Here is a 13,571-nt window from a genome sequence, read left to right on the forward strand (position 1 = left end):
TGGCTGTGGGAGCCCGCCGTGGTACCGCTGCAGCCCACCAGGTGCTGAGCTCCAGCCAGGAGTCACTGTGCCCCCTCCCCCAGCAAAAGCCACTGAGGACAGCACTGAAGGGGTTTCCACACATCCGGGCGAATGGTACTGGGTCTTGCAGTAACAGCACATGCAAATTCAGGGCCGTACAGTTTACAATACACATGGGACAGCTAGCGCAACAGCAGGCTGAGTCAGTGCTGTTCGGGGAGGCTGCAAACCACAGGGTTTTGAACACGGGAAAGGCCAGGACTGTGCGGTCCACTTGGTGATGGGACTAGCGCACAAGTTAGATGAACACGCGTGGCTGGTAAGACAGAGAGGCCAAGGCCGTGAACTGAGCCTTAACCTTTTCTCTGTTTTATTTTGATAGGGAAAAAAGCCACTCTAGACCATACAGTGCGACTCAACAGCCAAGAGCAGCAGAGAGAACAGGAGAGCGATCACTGCTCATCACTCGCTACACAGCAGCACAGAGGCGAGAGAAGAGCCCTTTGTCTCCCCATTAGGATGACGGGAAGCAAACACACTTGTTATCTGGGCCTTTGTCCGAGAGCCCGATACCCACCCTTGTTTGGAAACTGAAAGCTGCTGTAAGCAAAATATCGCTGGACAATTAATAGCTGAAAAACTGTACACGCGCACACACGCACGCACGCACACGCACACGCACACGCACACACGCACCATCCCATCACTAATTTATCTCGCACTGGTGAGCATATTTTCGTACGCTGCTTAGGCCGACTTTCCCGTGCCGCTGGACTTCCTAGATTTTTGGACAGTCGAAGTGGCACCGCATGTCCTTGAGGGGAGCAGGGTGCGTGAGGTACTGTCCATATCGCCAGTTTGTTTAGTAAACATTTGTCTGTACCGACAGAGCCCGTAATTGACTTCACAGCTGTTAGTAAGCCGTTTAGCAGGGATTTTACCACAAAAGTCCCAGACATGGGACTTTGAAGTCCTCCCTCCCCCACACAGTTGTCTCCCTGCTGCCTTCCTCTAGCCATGGACACTGTTTATCCTCACAGCCTGGAGTAGCTGCCTGCTCGATTAACCTCTAAAGCAGGGCCTGGGGGGGTGGGGGTGGGGATTCAATACAGGAACCTCAACCAACAAGCCTCCACAGCACCACAAGGAAGGTGCCGCCATTGTGAGGAATAGTCACAACCCTCCCCGAAAGTTGCACCCGGAATGAAATGAGGTAATTACTTCTAAATGACACAATCTCTACAAAACCACCACTCTGACACATGTGGTTTCTACTACTGTCCACAAGACAACTGGTGGCCTCTTAACATCCTGCCTTGTCTCCGCCCGTCCATTGGTGACCTCTGAACCCAAGCAGGACGTGATAAAAGCTGACTTAAGCAATTGCTGCTGTTATTATTGCTGTCCAAACAAAAAAATGCTTTATGCTTGCCTTTCACAGCTGACCCATCATGAGATAAATGGGTAAACTGCTCAAAATGGACTGAATATTTCCTGGTATACCCTATTATGCCCCAGCATCATAACTGCCTGATGTCAATGCTCCTTGTCTGACGACGGCCAGCATGGATGGACAAGCAAAGCAAGTGAGAAGGGGTCTGAGGACCTAGGATAGGGCACCAGTGCCCCTGCATGAGGGGGAATGGGAATGTTGAGGGGGGGGGGGGCGCACTCTTCCTTGCAAACACATGAAAATACCCTGGGGTCCAGGCCAGACTGACTCATAACACCCACTGTGCTGACAAATTGCAATCATACTCTTATACACATATTTTCACATGTAATTAAGTACAGGGACAGGAAAGCTTCCTAAATAAAAGCAGGATGATCAAATATTTAGCAAGCTCCAGTGACACCCCCCACCCCATGTACTTTTACAGCAGCACTGCAGGCAAACTGCAGGACCACCCAGGGACAGAAACATATGCGGGTTCTTTGCGTAAATAATATATGCAACAAATCCCCTGAGACTGTAGCGGCGCTGCAGACACAAGCAAATGTTCTTATACACACTGCAGGACTGAGCCCAGCTGGGTTATTACACCGTACCCCTCATTTACCTCCATCACCTCCCGCTTCACCTCCACAGTCAACCGCTTGGGTCTCAGTATCTCTACAGCACCCATGTGCAAATTTGATTTACACTTTTTTATGTGACTGGAAGGAAGGGACCACATGAGGTTATAAACAAGCACATGTATACTGATCGCCGTTTCAGCCCTGTAAGCACATTAAGCAGACAGTACATTACGTGGTTCCTTAGCAGATAATTTAATGTAGAATGGCACAAGCTGTCCTTTTGCATGTGGAACAAACATGACTAGATGTTGTTATTGAAGCTACTGAAATTCAAAGACAACAGCTGAGCCCTGGGATTGAGGGCCATGGCTGTCCAGAGGCGCCAGGCAATGGCATCGTTTACAATCACCATTGTCACCTTCATCGCCACAAACACAACCTCAACAGAGGGGCTTCAAGCAGGGAGCTCGGAGAAGTGCCACTAGAAGTTGAGAAGCTTTTCTCCTGCAGTTTCTAAAACCTTGCAAGCAAACTTTTTTCACGAGAGTCACTTGGAAGATCCCAGTGCCAGGAAAAAGAAAGGGCTGCATCACCCCCTCCCACCCAGCAGCTGTCCACGTGGCTGGGCTGCAGCACTGTTGAGAAATGGCCCTTCTGCAGATGGGTCCCCGTTTCACATTCGCTGATCACAAGCGTTGCGACTCAACCCTGATCCACAAATGCACAGCTCTGGAACTGACGCTAGGTGGCACGACAGCTAGGGGTCTGGCACCAAGAGGCCTGGCAGACAGAACAAACCCAGCTGTAGAAACCTGCTAATGTGAAATGACTGCACTACACAAATTGTTTGGAACAATTGGCATTGAACATTTTGGGACTTAGTGGATATTTCTCAGTATCGATATCAACTGGGAACGACAGTCTCAGTTACTCGAGAAGCAGTAAAGCATTTCTAGGAGGGCCGAAGCGCAGCCACCACCCCAAAGGGGAAAAAATAACAACTTGTCTCTGCTGTTCTACTTTTAAACTGTTTGGTTTGACAAGCAACACCCAAATGCAGCGTTTGCACTATTGACAGAGAAAACAATGATGCAAGGCTACAGGAAACAAAGGCATACTGTTACGCAGTCCATGTGCGCGAAGGGGATCAATCACAGAGCAAAAAGCCACCAAGTCATGTCATGGCATGTCTCCTCAGCTAGAGTACCGTGGGAAGATGTACATCCTCACAGGTTTTACATCTTCAACCTGGCACTGGCCCTGCATCGCTCAACCACAAGATGCCACGACCCTCTGGAACGTCACTAGAGCAGCAGTTTACAAGTAAATGATTATGGTAAATAGGGGCAGAAGCAGGAGGAACAGTGGTTACCTCTGCTGCAAGGATCAAATCCCCTCCTGCTGCAGTTCCCTTTAGCAAGTTACCCTGAGTCGCTCCAGGAAAAAATTACCGAGCGGTATAAACGGGTAAGTCAGTGTATATAGTTGTAAATTCCTTTTGAGGAAAGCGGCAGCTAAATGAACAAATGTACATGTATGCGACTTCAGCACTTCATTCATCATCACTAACCACTTGTCCAAGGTAGGTTTGCAGTGGTCCCGAACTAAGCATAAGGTACAAGCCAGCATACAACCCAGACTGGATACCAGTCCATGGGAAGGCAATCTCACTCACCCAGCCACACTAAGGGCAAATGAGAGTTAGCGATACACATCTTTGAACCATAGAATGAAACCACAGCATCTGGGGAAATCCATCTCCACACAGACTCAGCAGGATCAGAACCCACAGTACAGGATCTGAGAGACACTGCAGCCATGGCACCCAGGACAGTCCCCACTGGGTCCAAATTTCACACTGTTTAATAGGTATATCACATGAACTGCAGTGTAACCGTGGTAAATCAGCTCCAGCACAAGATGTAGAAAAGTGCCCAGCAGATTCAGAGACACTCCTTTGAGTCACTAAGAGACACGGCCTTTTCCTGCCCGTTCAGCTGAGAATCCACACAAGACAAAGTATGGTGTGACCTGCTCTGTGCTGTAAGGCCCAGCTATGAGACCTACTAAGCTGCACTCTGCCATGCCACAAAAAAGTGCACAACCCTGTAAAACACTGGACTAACACGTTAAAATTAGCGACCACACAAAAGACACGTATCGCACACCAAACTGGTACACACCACCAAGATGTGCTGTACCCTGTTATACTGTGGCCTTCAGCCTGGGCAGGGTCACAAGGCTGAAGAAACTGCTGTAACCCAGCTTGATCAACCCCTTCTACACTGGCAATTACACACTTGCTCTCCCACACTGCTGCACAGCATGTTGCCCTTTCTTCCGTAGAGAGCACTCCGAGGCCATAATTACACACATTACAAAGGGAGGAGTCACCAAAGTGGGCCAATTGATTTAAACGGCTGCAGAAGCCCTGGAGCCCACATGTATGTGCCTCTGCGGGAGACCCCATGTGCTTCACGTGGAGCAAAGAAAGAAAAAGCCCACAGTCATCTCACCTCTTTGTCAACACTAGAACACATGCTTTTCTGAGACAGTGCGAGGTTCTCATTGCTCTCCAACAAGCTTCTCTTTAAAAACGTAAAGGAAAAGTGTAGGGAGTATTTCCCCTGGTGCCAAGTGAATACATTAAGGTGTACGGAAAATACCACATCTCAGAAGCCTGAATGTATCATTGCGAGGTTCAACAGCAATTGTCAATTGGAATTTTCCAGAGTGTATCACACTTGCTTTTGCAGGAGAGTGTACTACAGATTAATCGCTCACGTCAACTGCTTGTCATCATGAGTTCTCCAGTTCAGTGTGTGTGGAGTGCTCAGAAAGCATGCAAAGGCAGTGGTCCACTTGGGAGGCACCAAACACTCATAAAAGGCCTTCTGAGCGCTAGGAAGAAACTTACCGGCTTCGGCATCCTTACACCCTTTTTGCCCGTCTTCGTTCTCCGAGAAAAGAGAGAGAGCTCGTCCTACGTCTACGGACGGCAGGATACCTGGGGTTGCACGACCTGCGGGGACAAAGAAGAACGGGACTCACCAAGCTGACTCATACAGGGAACATCTCACTAGACCTTTCAGAGCCACCAAGGCCATACCCACACCATTAACCCCAAGTGAGGTTCGACATCCCCCTTGACCCTGTAATGTTGACAATAGAAAAAGAAAACATGAAATGAACAATTTCAGCATTTAAAACTGGCCAAGAGAGGTTTTACCGACCCAAACTTACAAATACTGAGATGAAGACAGAAAGTGTGTCTGATGGGCTGTGCCATATCCAGTTTGTCAGAGTGCCACGACTGAACAAGAACTATTCATGAACGAAAACAGGAAGAATAGTCTTTACAGCAACCCTATTTCTAAAGGCAGTCTGATTTTTAAATTGCATATGGTGAAAATGTTAATTGCAATTTAAATTATGAACATTATGCCTGGTTCCTGAGTATGAAAAGTCCAGTTTTCCCCACAAAAATATGCCAAAATGTGAATGATTACTGCAATAGTTTATACTAACAGTTATGTAGGTACAGGTGTACTTGCAGCCTACACTGCCATTTAACTCTTCCATACCACATGCATCGCATATATGCTTTATGGTGAACATAATGCTAAAAGAATAAAACTGTATACCAGGTCCCTATCAGCATAAGGAGGATGGGAAAAACAGTCTTTGGGAAAAGTAACTTAAGGTTACACTGACTACAATTTTCATAACTTGTACCCAGTTATATCTACAAAAGCAATTAAAGAATTCAAGCTGAGTGACTGAGTCATGGAGAAAACTGCAAGTACCCTGTCTGGATGGAACTGCTGCACAAATGATCTCCTGCTCAGTGTATTTGTTGCCATACCTAGCAACCTACACTCCACTTCATTGTATAGATCATAACAAGTCAGACCTTGAGAAGCACAATGGGAGCAACATGGTGGCACAGTGTAGAACATGTAACACATTGAAAGTCCAACACATTTTGATAGCATGCTTCAAAATCAGCATGTTCATACCATGGCAAAAACACCCAGAGGTTAATTATAACCTTACACTTAAGTGATGCAGCTGAAACTGTGCACCTGGTTAAGGCTCAGATCTTAATAGCAGCAACAAGGAAGAAGAAAATGTGTTACGTACATTCACTCATTCATTGTGAATAACCCAAGGTCCAACGCAGAGATGTTGTGGTCTGGAACCTACCTGGAAGCACAGGGCATAAGGCAGGGCAGAATACCCAAGGAGGAGTTATAGATGCTCGGTCAGGAACGACCATCCAGCTCGTGATGACTTTCCAGCTCTATTCACAGTTTTAAATAAATATTAAATAATCAGTGCCCAGGAAAACAGTTCCTGCAAATTTTACCCTTCCTTTCTTCCCATTTACTCATGGCTGGACACCTATTTGTTACATCTCCCTGCCAAAATACCACACACCCATCAATGCGAGGAATGAACAGACAAACACTGCTTTCAATGCGGTAAGCCATACACTTCTACTTACTCTACAGGGTTGAGGCTCCATCGGGTAAAGTGGTGCATCTGGAGGACAGGACCACACCCCCGCTGCACCCACATTACTACAGGCTCCTGACTAACCCCAGGCACCTCAGAGCACACGAGGTACACCGACCAGGTCGCGCTCCTTGGGCCTTGTCACTACAGATGGCTTAGTGCGTATTTACCAAAGCGTCGCTGTGGAAACTGCATAGCTAGGTTCTTTTTTCCAATTAGGCAAACAGAACAGTGCAAATGTAATTGACTCTTCAAGTGATCGGCTCAAGCGGAAAGCTGGAAGTCTTGTGTGACGGACTATGTATCAGAGTAGGGATTGGCAGATTCTGCAGTTTTGTAATTCTCACGTTCTCCACGAATTGCCGGTGCTAGAAAAAGTACATTGGATGATGAACCAAACTTGCTATGAGCCGTCAGAGGCTTCGAACATCAGGCTAGAACATCTGCTTGAAAGCAACCGAGGCGAACAACAAGAACAGAGACTTAGCACCGTTAAACATTACTATGATCACTATTACTTATAACACATTTCTTCATTTAGGAAATGCCTTCATTCAAAGCAACTTAAACCTGCTGCAAGCAGTGAAACAGCGAGGGCACGGAACATACGACATCCTGAATTAATTGAGCACATTAATTAATCCTGTTACGTGATTAAAGCTCTTGAGGACGACAGCCCTTTCGGACCTCGGCTACAACAGCCCCTTAGTGCGACCGTGGCGTAGAGTTTCGGCCTTTACAAAACAACATGCAATCATTTGTGCACACAGAATTTAAAAAAAAAAAAAAAAAAAAAAAAACTCCCCGGGCAACACTACCTAAAATTCCATGATAAAATCTCTGAGCAGCAAATAAACGCTCAGTAGGCTCCGCTTCCTTAGAGAATTCCTTTACTCAAAGTCCCATGCCAGAAAAAAAAAAAAAAAAAGGGCAAAACAAACCGACGCAATGAAAACCCAAGGCAACCAGCTGCGGTCACCACATAAAGCACCCCCAAAGACCCAATAAGCCTGATACATAAGGCAGCCCTGCTGCCTGTCTATGTAGTCTACCTCTAGTATATTCCCAGAAACTCAGCTCAACACAAACATGGTGAGGAAACAAATCAACGTTCCATGAGCCACAGTGCAAATTTCTCTCAATTACTAAAACATGTGCCCTAAAAGCGGGTCTGATGAAGTTTCCATGCCTCATTTGTGTACAGTGGGGAGGACAGCAGAGGCCGTTCTCACAGCAGAAAAGGGAAAATAAAAAAAAGCAAACTAGTTCTGCACCTTCATTTCACACAGACAAGGAAAAACTGAGCAGAGGTGCTACCGCACTTTTAATTCTCACTGTGTTTCTAGAATGCTTACACACAGTACTGCACTCCGTTTGGAGGAGAAGTGGAAGCCAGGGGTTACACCGTGTTCTAGCGGACCCCTAAACAAGCCTTTTTCAGGCCTCCCCAAAGCTCCTCGGAACGTGACCTTGCCTGCGGAGCTCAGGATGGTGGGGGGGGGGGTCATTGCACAGACCCCCAGCACAGCCAAGACCGCTCCCAGATTCCAAACTACTAACACAGGAGCCAAATCCTGCCCAGCACTACGCCCCCTCCTGGCCACACGCCACTGGGTTCCTGGCAGAACTCGAGCAGTCGGTCAGCCCCCTCAAACCGAGACCCTCTTTGCACCGCCTGTCAAAAATTTCCACATGAGAGATGGCACTAAGAAACTGCCTGGGGTACGTACACACACGCACGCACACACACACACACGCACACACACACACACACACACAGACAAAGATTCACAGGCAAATGACTGCATGTCTGGCAAGAGCAGCACAGCCCTCATACTGAAAATTATCCAAAGGGACCATCTTTAAAAACATGGCTCATCGCTGGTGCCAATGAGAAATAGAGAGGACACTAGAGGCACCGAGAAGAGCCTGCTACAGTACAGCTGAAACGGTTTTTTCAAGCTAGGGGATCTGATCCACAGTTCAATGAACCTGTAAGAATGGTTAATTCACTTCTCGGCAAGACATGTCTGGTTTTGTTACTTAAAGAAGAGAAATCCCTTTGCAAAGCTGGAATGGCGCTCAGCTGCTGGCAGATCTTGAGCCAACGTCTGAGTCAATCCTAGTGACAATGGAACAGACTGCAGACCCTTCCGATAGCCGGCGTACAGAATTTGAATGGGAGAAGTCGTGGGTGCGAGGACTGCGGAGACTACTCTGGGTAGGGCCCCTGTGAGAAAGGTCGGAGCTGGGCGAGGGAGCGGGACCGAGACGAGTAACAAGGGAAGTTCTGCAGAGAAGAAGAAGGCTACGGGCTCTCGCTGCACACAGCGTAACATAAGCACCTTCGGTCATCCTCACTGCAACAAGCGTCAGGGGTACTGAAATACAGTCACAGCGTACATATAAAAATGCTGCTGCAGAAATTACTGCAGTAAGGAGCGTAAGACCTAGAGGGCAGGGCTGCTGTCAGGAGGATCAGAGGTGTTTGACAGTGGAGCAGAATGGATGCTCAATACTGCTCAAGCTGGACCGCACAAACCACTTCCCATTCCGAACAATCCTTTACTGTTCATTTTTCCACGTGGAAGATGGGAAAATTTTCCAAAGAAGTTTCCAGTTCTATATTAAACAGGCTATCTGCTGACCCCTCACCCACCAGGATTCCTCACATGAACCATCAGTCTTTAAACATGGCAAGTGACAAAATCCCACCCACCAGATGGACTGGTGTCTTTTGCATTACTGACACCAAATAACTTGTACCTGACTGGTCCAAGGTATGTATTCTACTCTGCTCTGCTCTGCTCTGAGCTGCAGGTTTCTTACCATTTAACAGATAAACAGGAAATGTAAACATGCAATGTTCTGATATAATGCTCTCTGTGCTCAGTTGGTTTTACCCCCATTCCACCAGTATAGAGAGTAAAACACAGTGCACAATGAACTGCTTTATGGGCCAAGTCCAGTGCTCTGGGTGTGTAAATAAGCACAAAGGCCCTCCATCTAGCCTGGGTGCCATGATTAGCTTCTGCTCCCCGAATTACACACGGAGATGCACTCGTGTACAAACAGGTCTGCGTTTCCTCACAGTTATTCATCATCTTTATTCACTCCGCTAAGGCTCTTAGCAAGAACTTTATTTCCCCAGCGGACGTGTTTACGGGAAGCAGCTCGCTGGGCTTATTGCCTGACCACTGCATACGGAGGTCCAGTTCCTCGCAATTCCTCTGCTGTCCTAAACGTGTTAATCGAGAGAATAATAGGAAGTCAAAACCGCTTAAACTGGGAACGGATGAGCAGCACAGGTCATGAATAAATGATGATTCTGGATGAATGAGCAGTGAAAAACCCTCCACAGCGCTTTGCTATGAAATTAAACTTCACTCTCGCTACAAGCCAACAAGCCATAACACCTATAACCACCCGAGAACACATTTCGAAAAGCGCATGGTTGCCATGTGACGCGTGAATGTGGAAAGGTGTGCTTTGGCTGGAATGATAAACAGTAAAATGAATCCAATGCTGAGACATGTTCAATCCAGAGACGATGACAAAGGCGATTTGCAGCTGCGCTAATCCACCTAAATTAAATGTCACAAAGCACCAGATAATATTGTCACCATCTTGACAACATTATGGGCGACTGTGCAGACCTTCTGCTTTCCTGCAAGGGTCACCATGTGACCACAACGCTGTGCTCCTCCTCCTCTTCCCCTGATGGAGAACTGCCGGTAAATAACCTTGATCATGAGCATAATGTCACAGCAAGATCTAAGTTTAGGTATGAGGAATCCTATTACCTTGCCACAAGGTTTGGTTTATCTGGTTTACACTGCCGTCTGGTTTCCCGGACCAGGCGCGAGTACAACTTGTCACACGTGCACCTTCAGCGTCGCCACTGGCGTTCCACTCATGAACAGATTCACCTCGAGGTCTACGCCTGCTCTGAGCGCAGAGGAAACAAGCCGGAGGCTTCGAAATGCCGGCCTGCACGCCTCGACCTGCGGTCGGAGGAAACACGACTGCCTGCACCTCTCGGCTGTTTTTCGAGAATTCGCCGCCAGCAGCTTCGCGCAGTTTTAGCATTTCTGACATGGAGCGTAGGGACAGCCTACAGTGCCGAGGATGGCCGGAGAATTTCCGTAACGAAAAAGGGACTATTACCGAAAAACGTGCGCAAGGGGTACCACGGCGGAGAATTTACCCCCGGAACGGGGTTGGGGTGGGGATGTTGGGGTACTGGGCTCAGCACCGTACGATTTACACTCGTGTTGCGAGGAGCGCTACCTGCAAGGTTCCGTCAGTTTATCTGCTGGGCTCAAGCAGGATTATTCACCTGGAGCTCTAAGAAACACGAACCCGTCACACAAGGATCTTATCTGCTTGCGGTGCGTATTAAAACAACGGAGGCTCATTTGCAAATAAGGTTACTGGCACTGAGTGCGTCCACACACACGGGTCGTCGTCGTCGTCATCATCATCGTCAGACCCGCGCAAGCGACGTGCTGCAGAGGGGACAAATCCCCCCCGGTGACTGATGGCAACAGGGGTCTTATTACAGCGTGTCCGTGGCATATGCCTCCGCCAGATGGGTAGGCTAGGCGCCGTGCGGGAAGCGCCGTCCCGCTCCACGTCTGCGCGCAGGGCGACGCACTTGCGCAACGCCGGCCCCATGCACTTAATTCCCCCGCGGAGGAGCTAAGGGGTTTACGTGAAGGATTTTGTTTTTAAAAAAAGCCACTTGTGTGACCAGAGAGAGAGGCGTCTGCGCACAGAAACAGCACCGGGGCACCAGGCCTCCCTGCCTCCCTGCCTGCACCACCGCCAGGCCCGGCAGGGGCAATAAGTACCAAGTTCAGCAGTTGGGTAAGAAGCAGAGGAACTCAGGAAGGGCTGCAGAGAGCTCATTAAATGAGTAGCTGCTACAGAAAGTGGACTGTGGCTCGGAGTCATTCAAGAGCCCGGTTTCGAGCCTCACTCCACATGAAATCATGCGTGTGCAGCGTTCGTTTCGCCCAGCAGCAGCAGCAGCAGCTCCAGTCTGAGTCTACTCAGTAAAACACGTCCCCTGCCGCAGCAATGAAACTTAGTCTAAGCGTCATGTAAAAAACACGCGATCGCTGCCCCGCGCGCCGCCAACGAGTTTTGGGAGGGGAGGGGGCGGCGGCTCGCTCGCTCGCTGCTGGTGGTGGTGGCGCGAGCGCAGCACGAGCTAGCGAGCGGGCGGGCGGAAAAGTTGCGACCGCGCAGTTCCGCTCGACGGCGCGAGGCCGGCACGCGCACCCGCTGGTGGGACGTTAAACGTCCGTCCGTGTGTCTTCGAGTTTACCTCAGAGTCCAAATAATTAATAGTAGGTGCCGTTTTCACAGATACGGGCAAGTTTTTTTTGTAAGTAAAGTGTGCGGTCGGAGACTCGGCTAATTCCACCACACCGACCGAAATCCCCGCGATAATATTATAAATTAATTTAAAAACAAAACAAGTGGCGCTCGCTGTCAGTCAGTGTCAGCGTGTCGCCTTGCAGTACACGCGTGTGAAAACGCGGTAAAACACTGTACCCGCCAAGCCAAAACTGCGCTCGATAAATAAGGTCCCGCTACGTTATATTTCCAGGAAAAAAAAAAAAAAAACAAAAGAGTCCGCGAGAAGAAGCTGCGCGTCGCATCTGGAAAGAGACGCGCGGCCGAGGGGCTCTGGCCAGCAGGCCGATGATGGAACCCCTGGTCCAGAGAAGGAGGAGGAGCAGAAGCGGCGCGTCGCTCTTCCTCAGGCTCAGCGACTCGCGGGAGACAGAAACTCACCTCCGAGTCCGACGGGAGACACACAGTCAGTGACACACCGCTCCTCCGCGTCTCCTCCTGCTGCTGTGGCGCTCCGCCTGCTTCAGCACATCCACCGGGAAAGGCGGAAGGACGGAGGGAGGAAAAGGGCTCTTTCCGCCCCCGCTCGCTGAGCTCTGAGCCTCGGCCGCCGGCGACTTGCGGGAGAGACTACGGCAGATGGATCCGCGCCGACAAACGGGACACACACACACACTCAGACGGGAGCGTCAATATGGCCGCGGACCGCCTGCGCGAGGCGTGGCTCGCGCGAGGAGATGCGCGCGAAGCGGTGGGGAGCGCTGTGCGCGAGGGGGGCCCCGGCGCGAGGGCGTGCGTCGCTCACGCAACCGCGTGCCACACGGGCTGCGAGGGGAGCTGCTCCGTCACCCCGCGCGAGAGCGCGCTCGCCTCGTGACGTCAGTCGGGGGAGGCAGATGGCGGACTCCCCCCCAAAAAAAAACTTCTGATATCTTAGAGCGCCTCGCGTTAGCGAGTTTGTAATAACGACGATATTGGATGCTATGATGAGCATGTTGTCAAAAAGCAATAATAAACTGGCTCGAGGAAACCCAAGGAAGCTTTAAAGGGACTCTGTCTGCTGGGAAAGTGCACCTCGCGCTTTAAGAAAAAGTGACACTGATTATAATAAGGAGTAGATTTAGGGCAGAACGTGCAGCCAATGAACACGCAGGAAAGCCAGTGGTCTCGTGGCGGCTCACAGCCTGGGGCTCCTCTGTCCAACATTCGGGGACTCTGGGGACCCCCTCGCTCCACACCCCCCACCACTCATTTCATATTCTTCATGACTGCAGCAGTGAGGGCCTCAACCGGTCGCTGCACGTGGCTCAGCGTGGTTCAGTCTCGTGACCGCAGTGACATCTCAAGTCCCACGTGGCCTGGGGGCTGCTGGGGGCACCGTTGAGCCAAGTGGACGGGCTCATGGGGACCCTGTGCCTGAGGCCTCTCGCTCCACACTGGACGTGCCCTTCCTATCTTCCTACAATGCACCGCTCAACAGGAAGTGCATGTCACCACTGATGAGTAAGGTTCACACGCTTGTAAGAATCACGGGACGGCGTTTGGCTGCTGGCTGCACTAGGCCGCAGCGCGGCACCTGTCCGTCACGCGTCAAGAACATCCGGCCGTGGGCCTCGAACATGGAGACGAGGTGACGCGTTCCCGCTCGC

At 49.9% G+C, this 13,571-nt stretch overlaps 1 protein-coding gene across 1 annotated transcript in view; it reads right to left on the reverse strand.

Moving 5' to 3' along the window:
* Nucleotides 1-12,781, reverse strand: part of LOC108926909 (radixin) — a 29,392-nt gene extending 16,611 nt beyond the window's left edge. The window contains exons 1-2 of the mRNA XM_018739897.2: nt 12,364-12,781; nt 4,958-5,062 (exon numbers count right to left, since the gene is read on the reverse strand). Of these exons, the coding sequence (XP_018595413.1) occupies nt 4,958-4,969 (12 nt within the window). The 5' untranslated portion in view covers nt 4,970-5,062; nt 12,364-12,781. The remainder of the gene's footprint in view (nt 1-4,957; nt 5,063-12,363) is intronic.
* Nucleotides 12,782-13,571: the final 790 nt, after the last annotated feature.

Source organism: Scleropages formosus, chromosome 14, assembly GCF_900964775.1.
Source record: "Scleropages formosus chromosome 14, fSclFor1.1, whole genome shotgun sequence".
NCBI classification, from domain to species: domain Eukaryota; kingdom Metazoa; phylum Chordata; class Actinopteri; order Osteoglossiformes; family Osteoglossidae; genus Scleropages; species Scleropages formosus.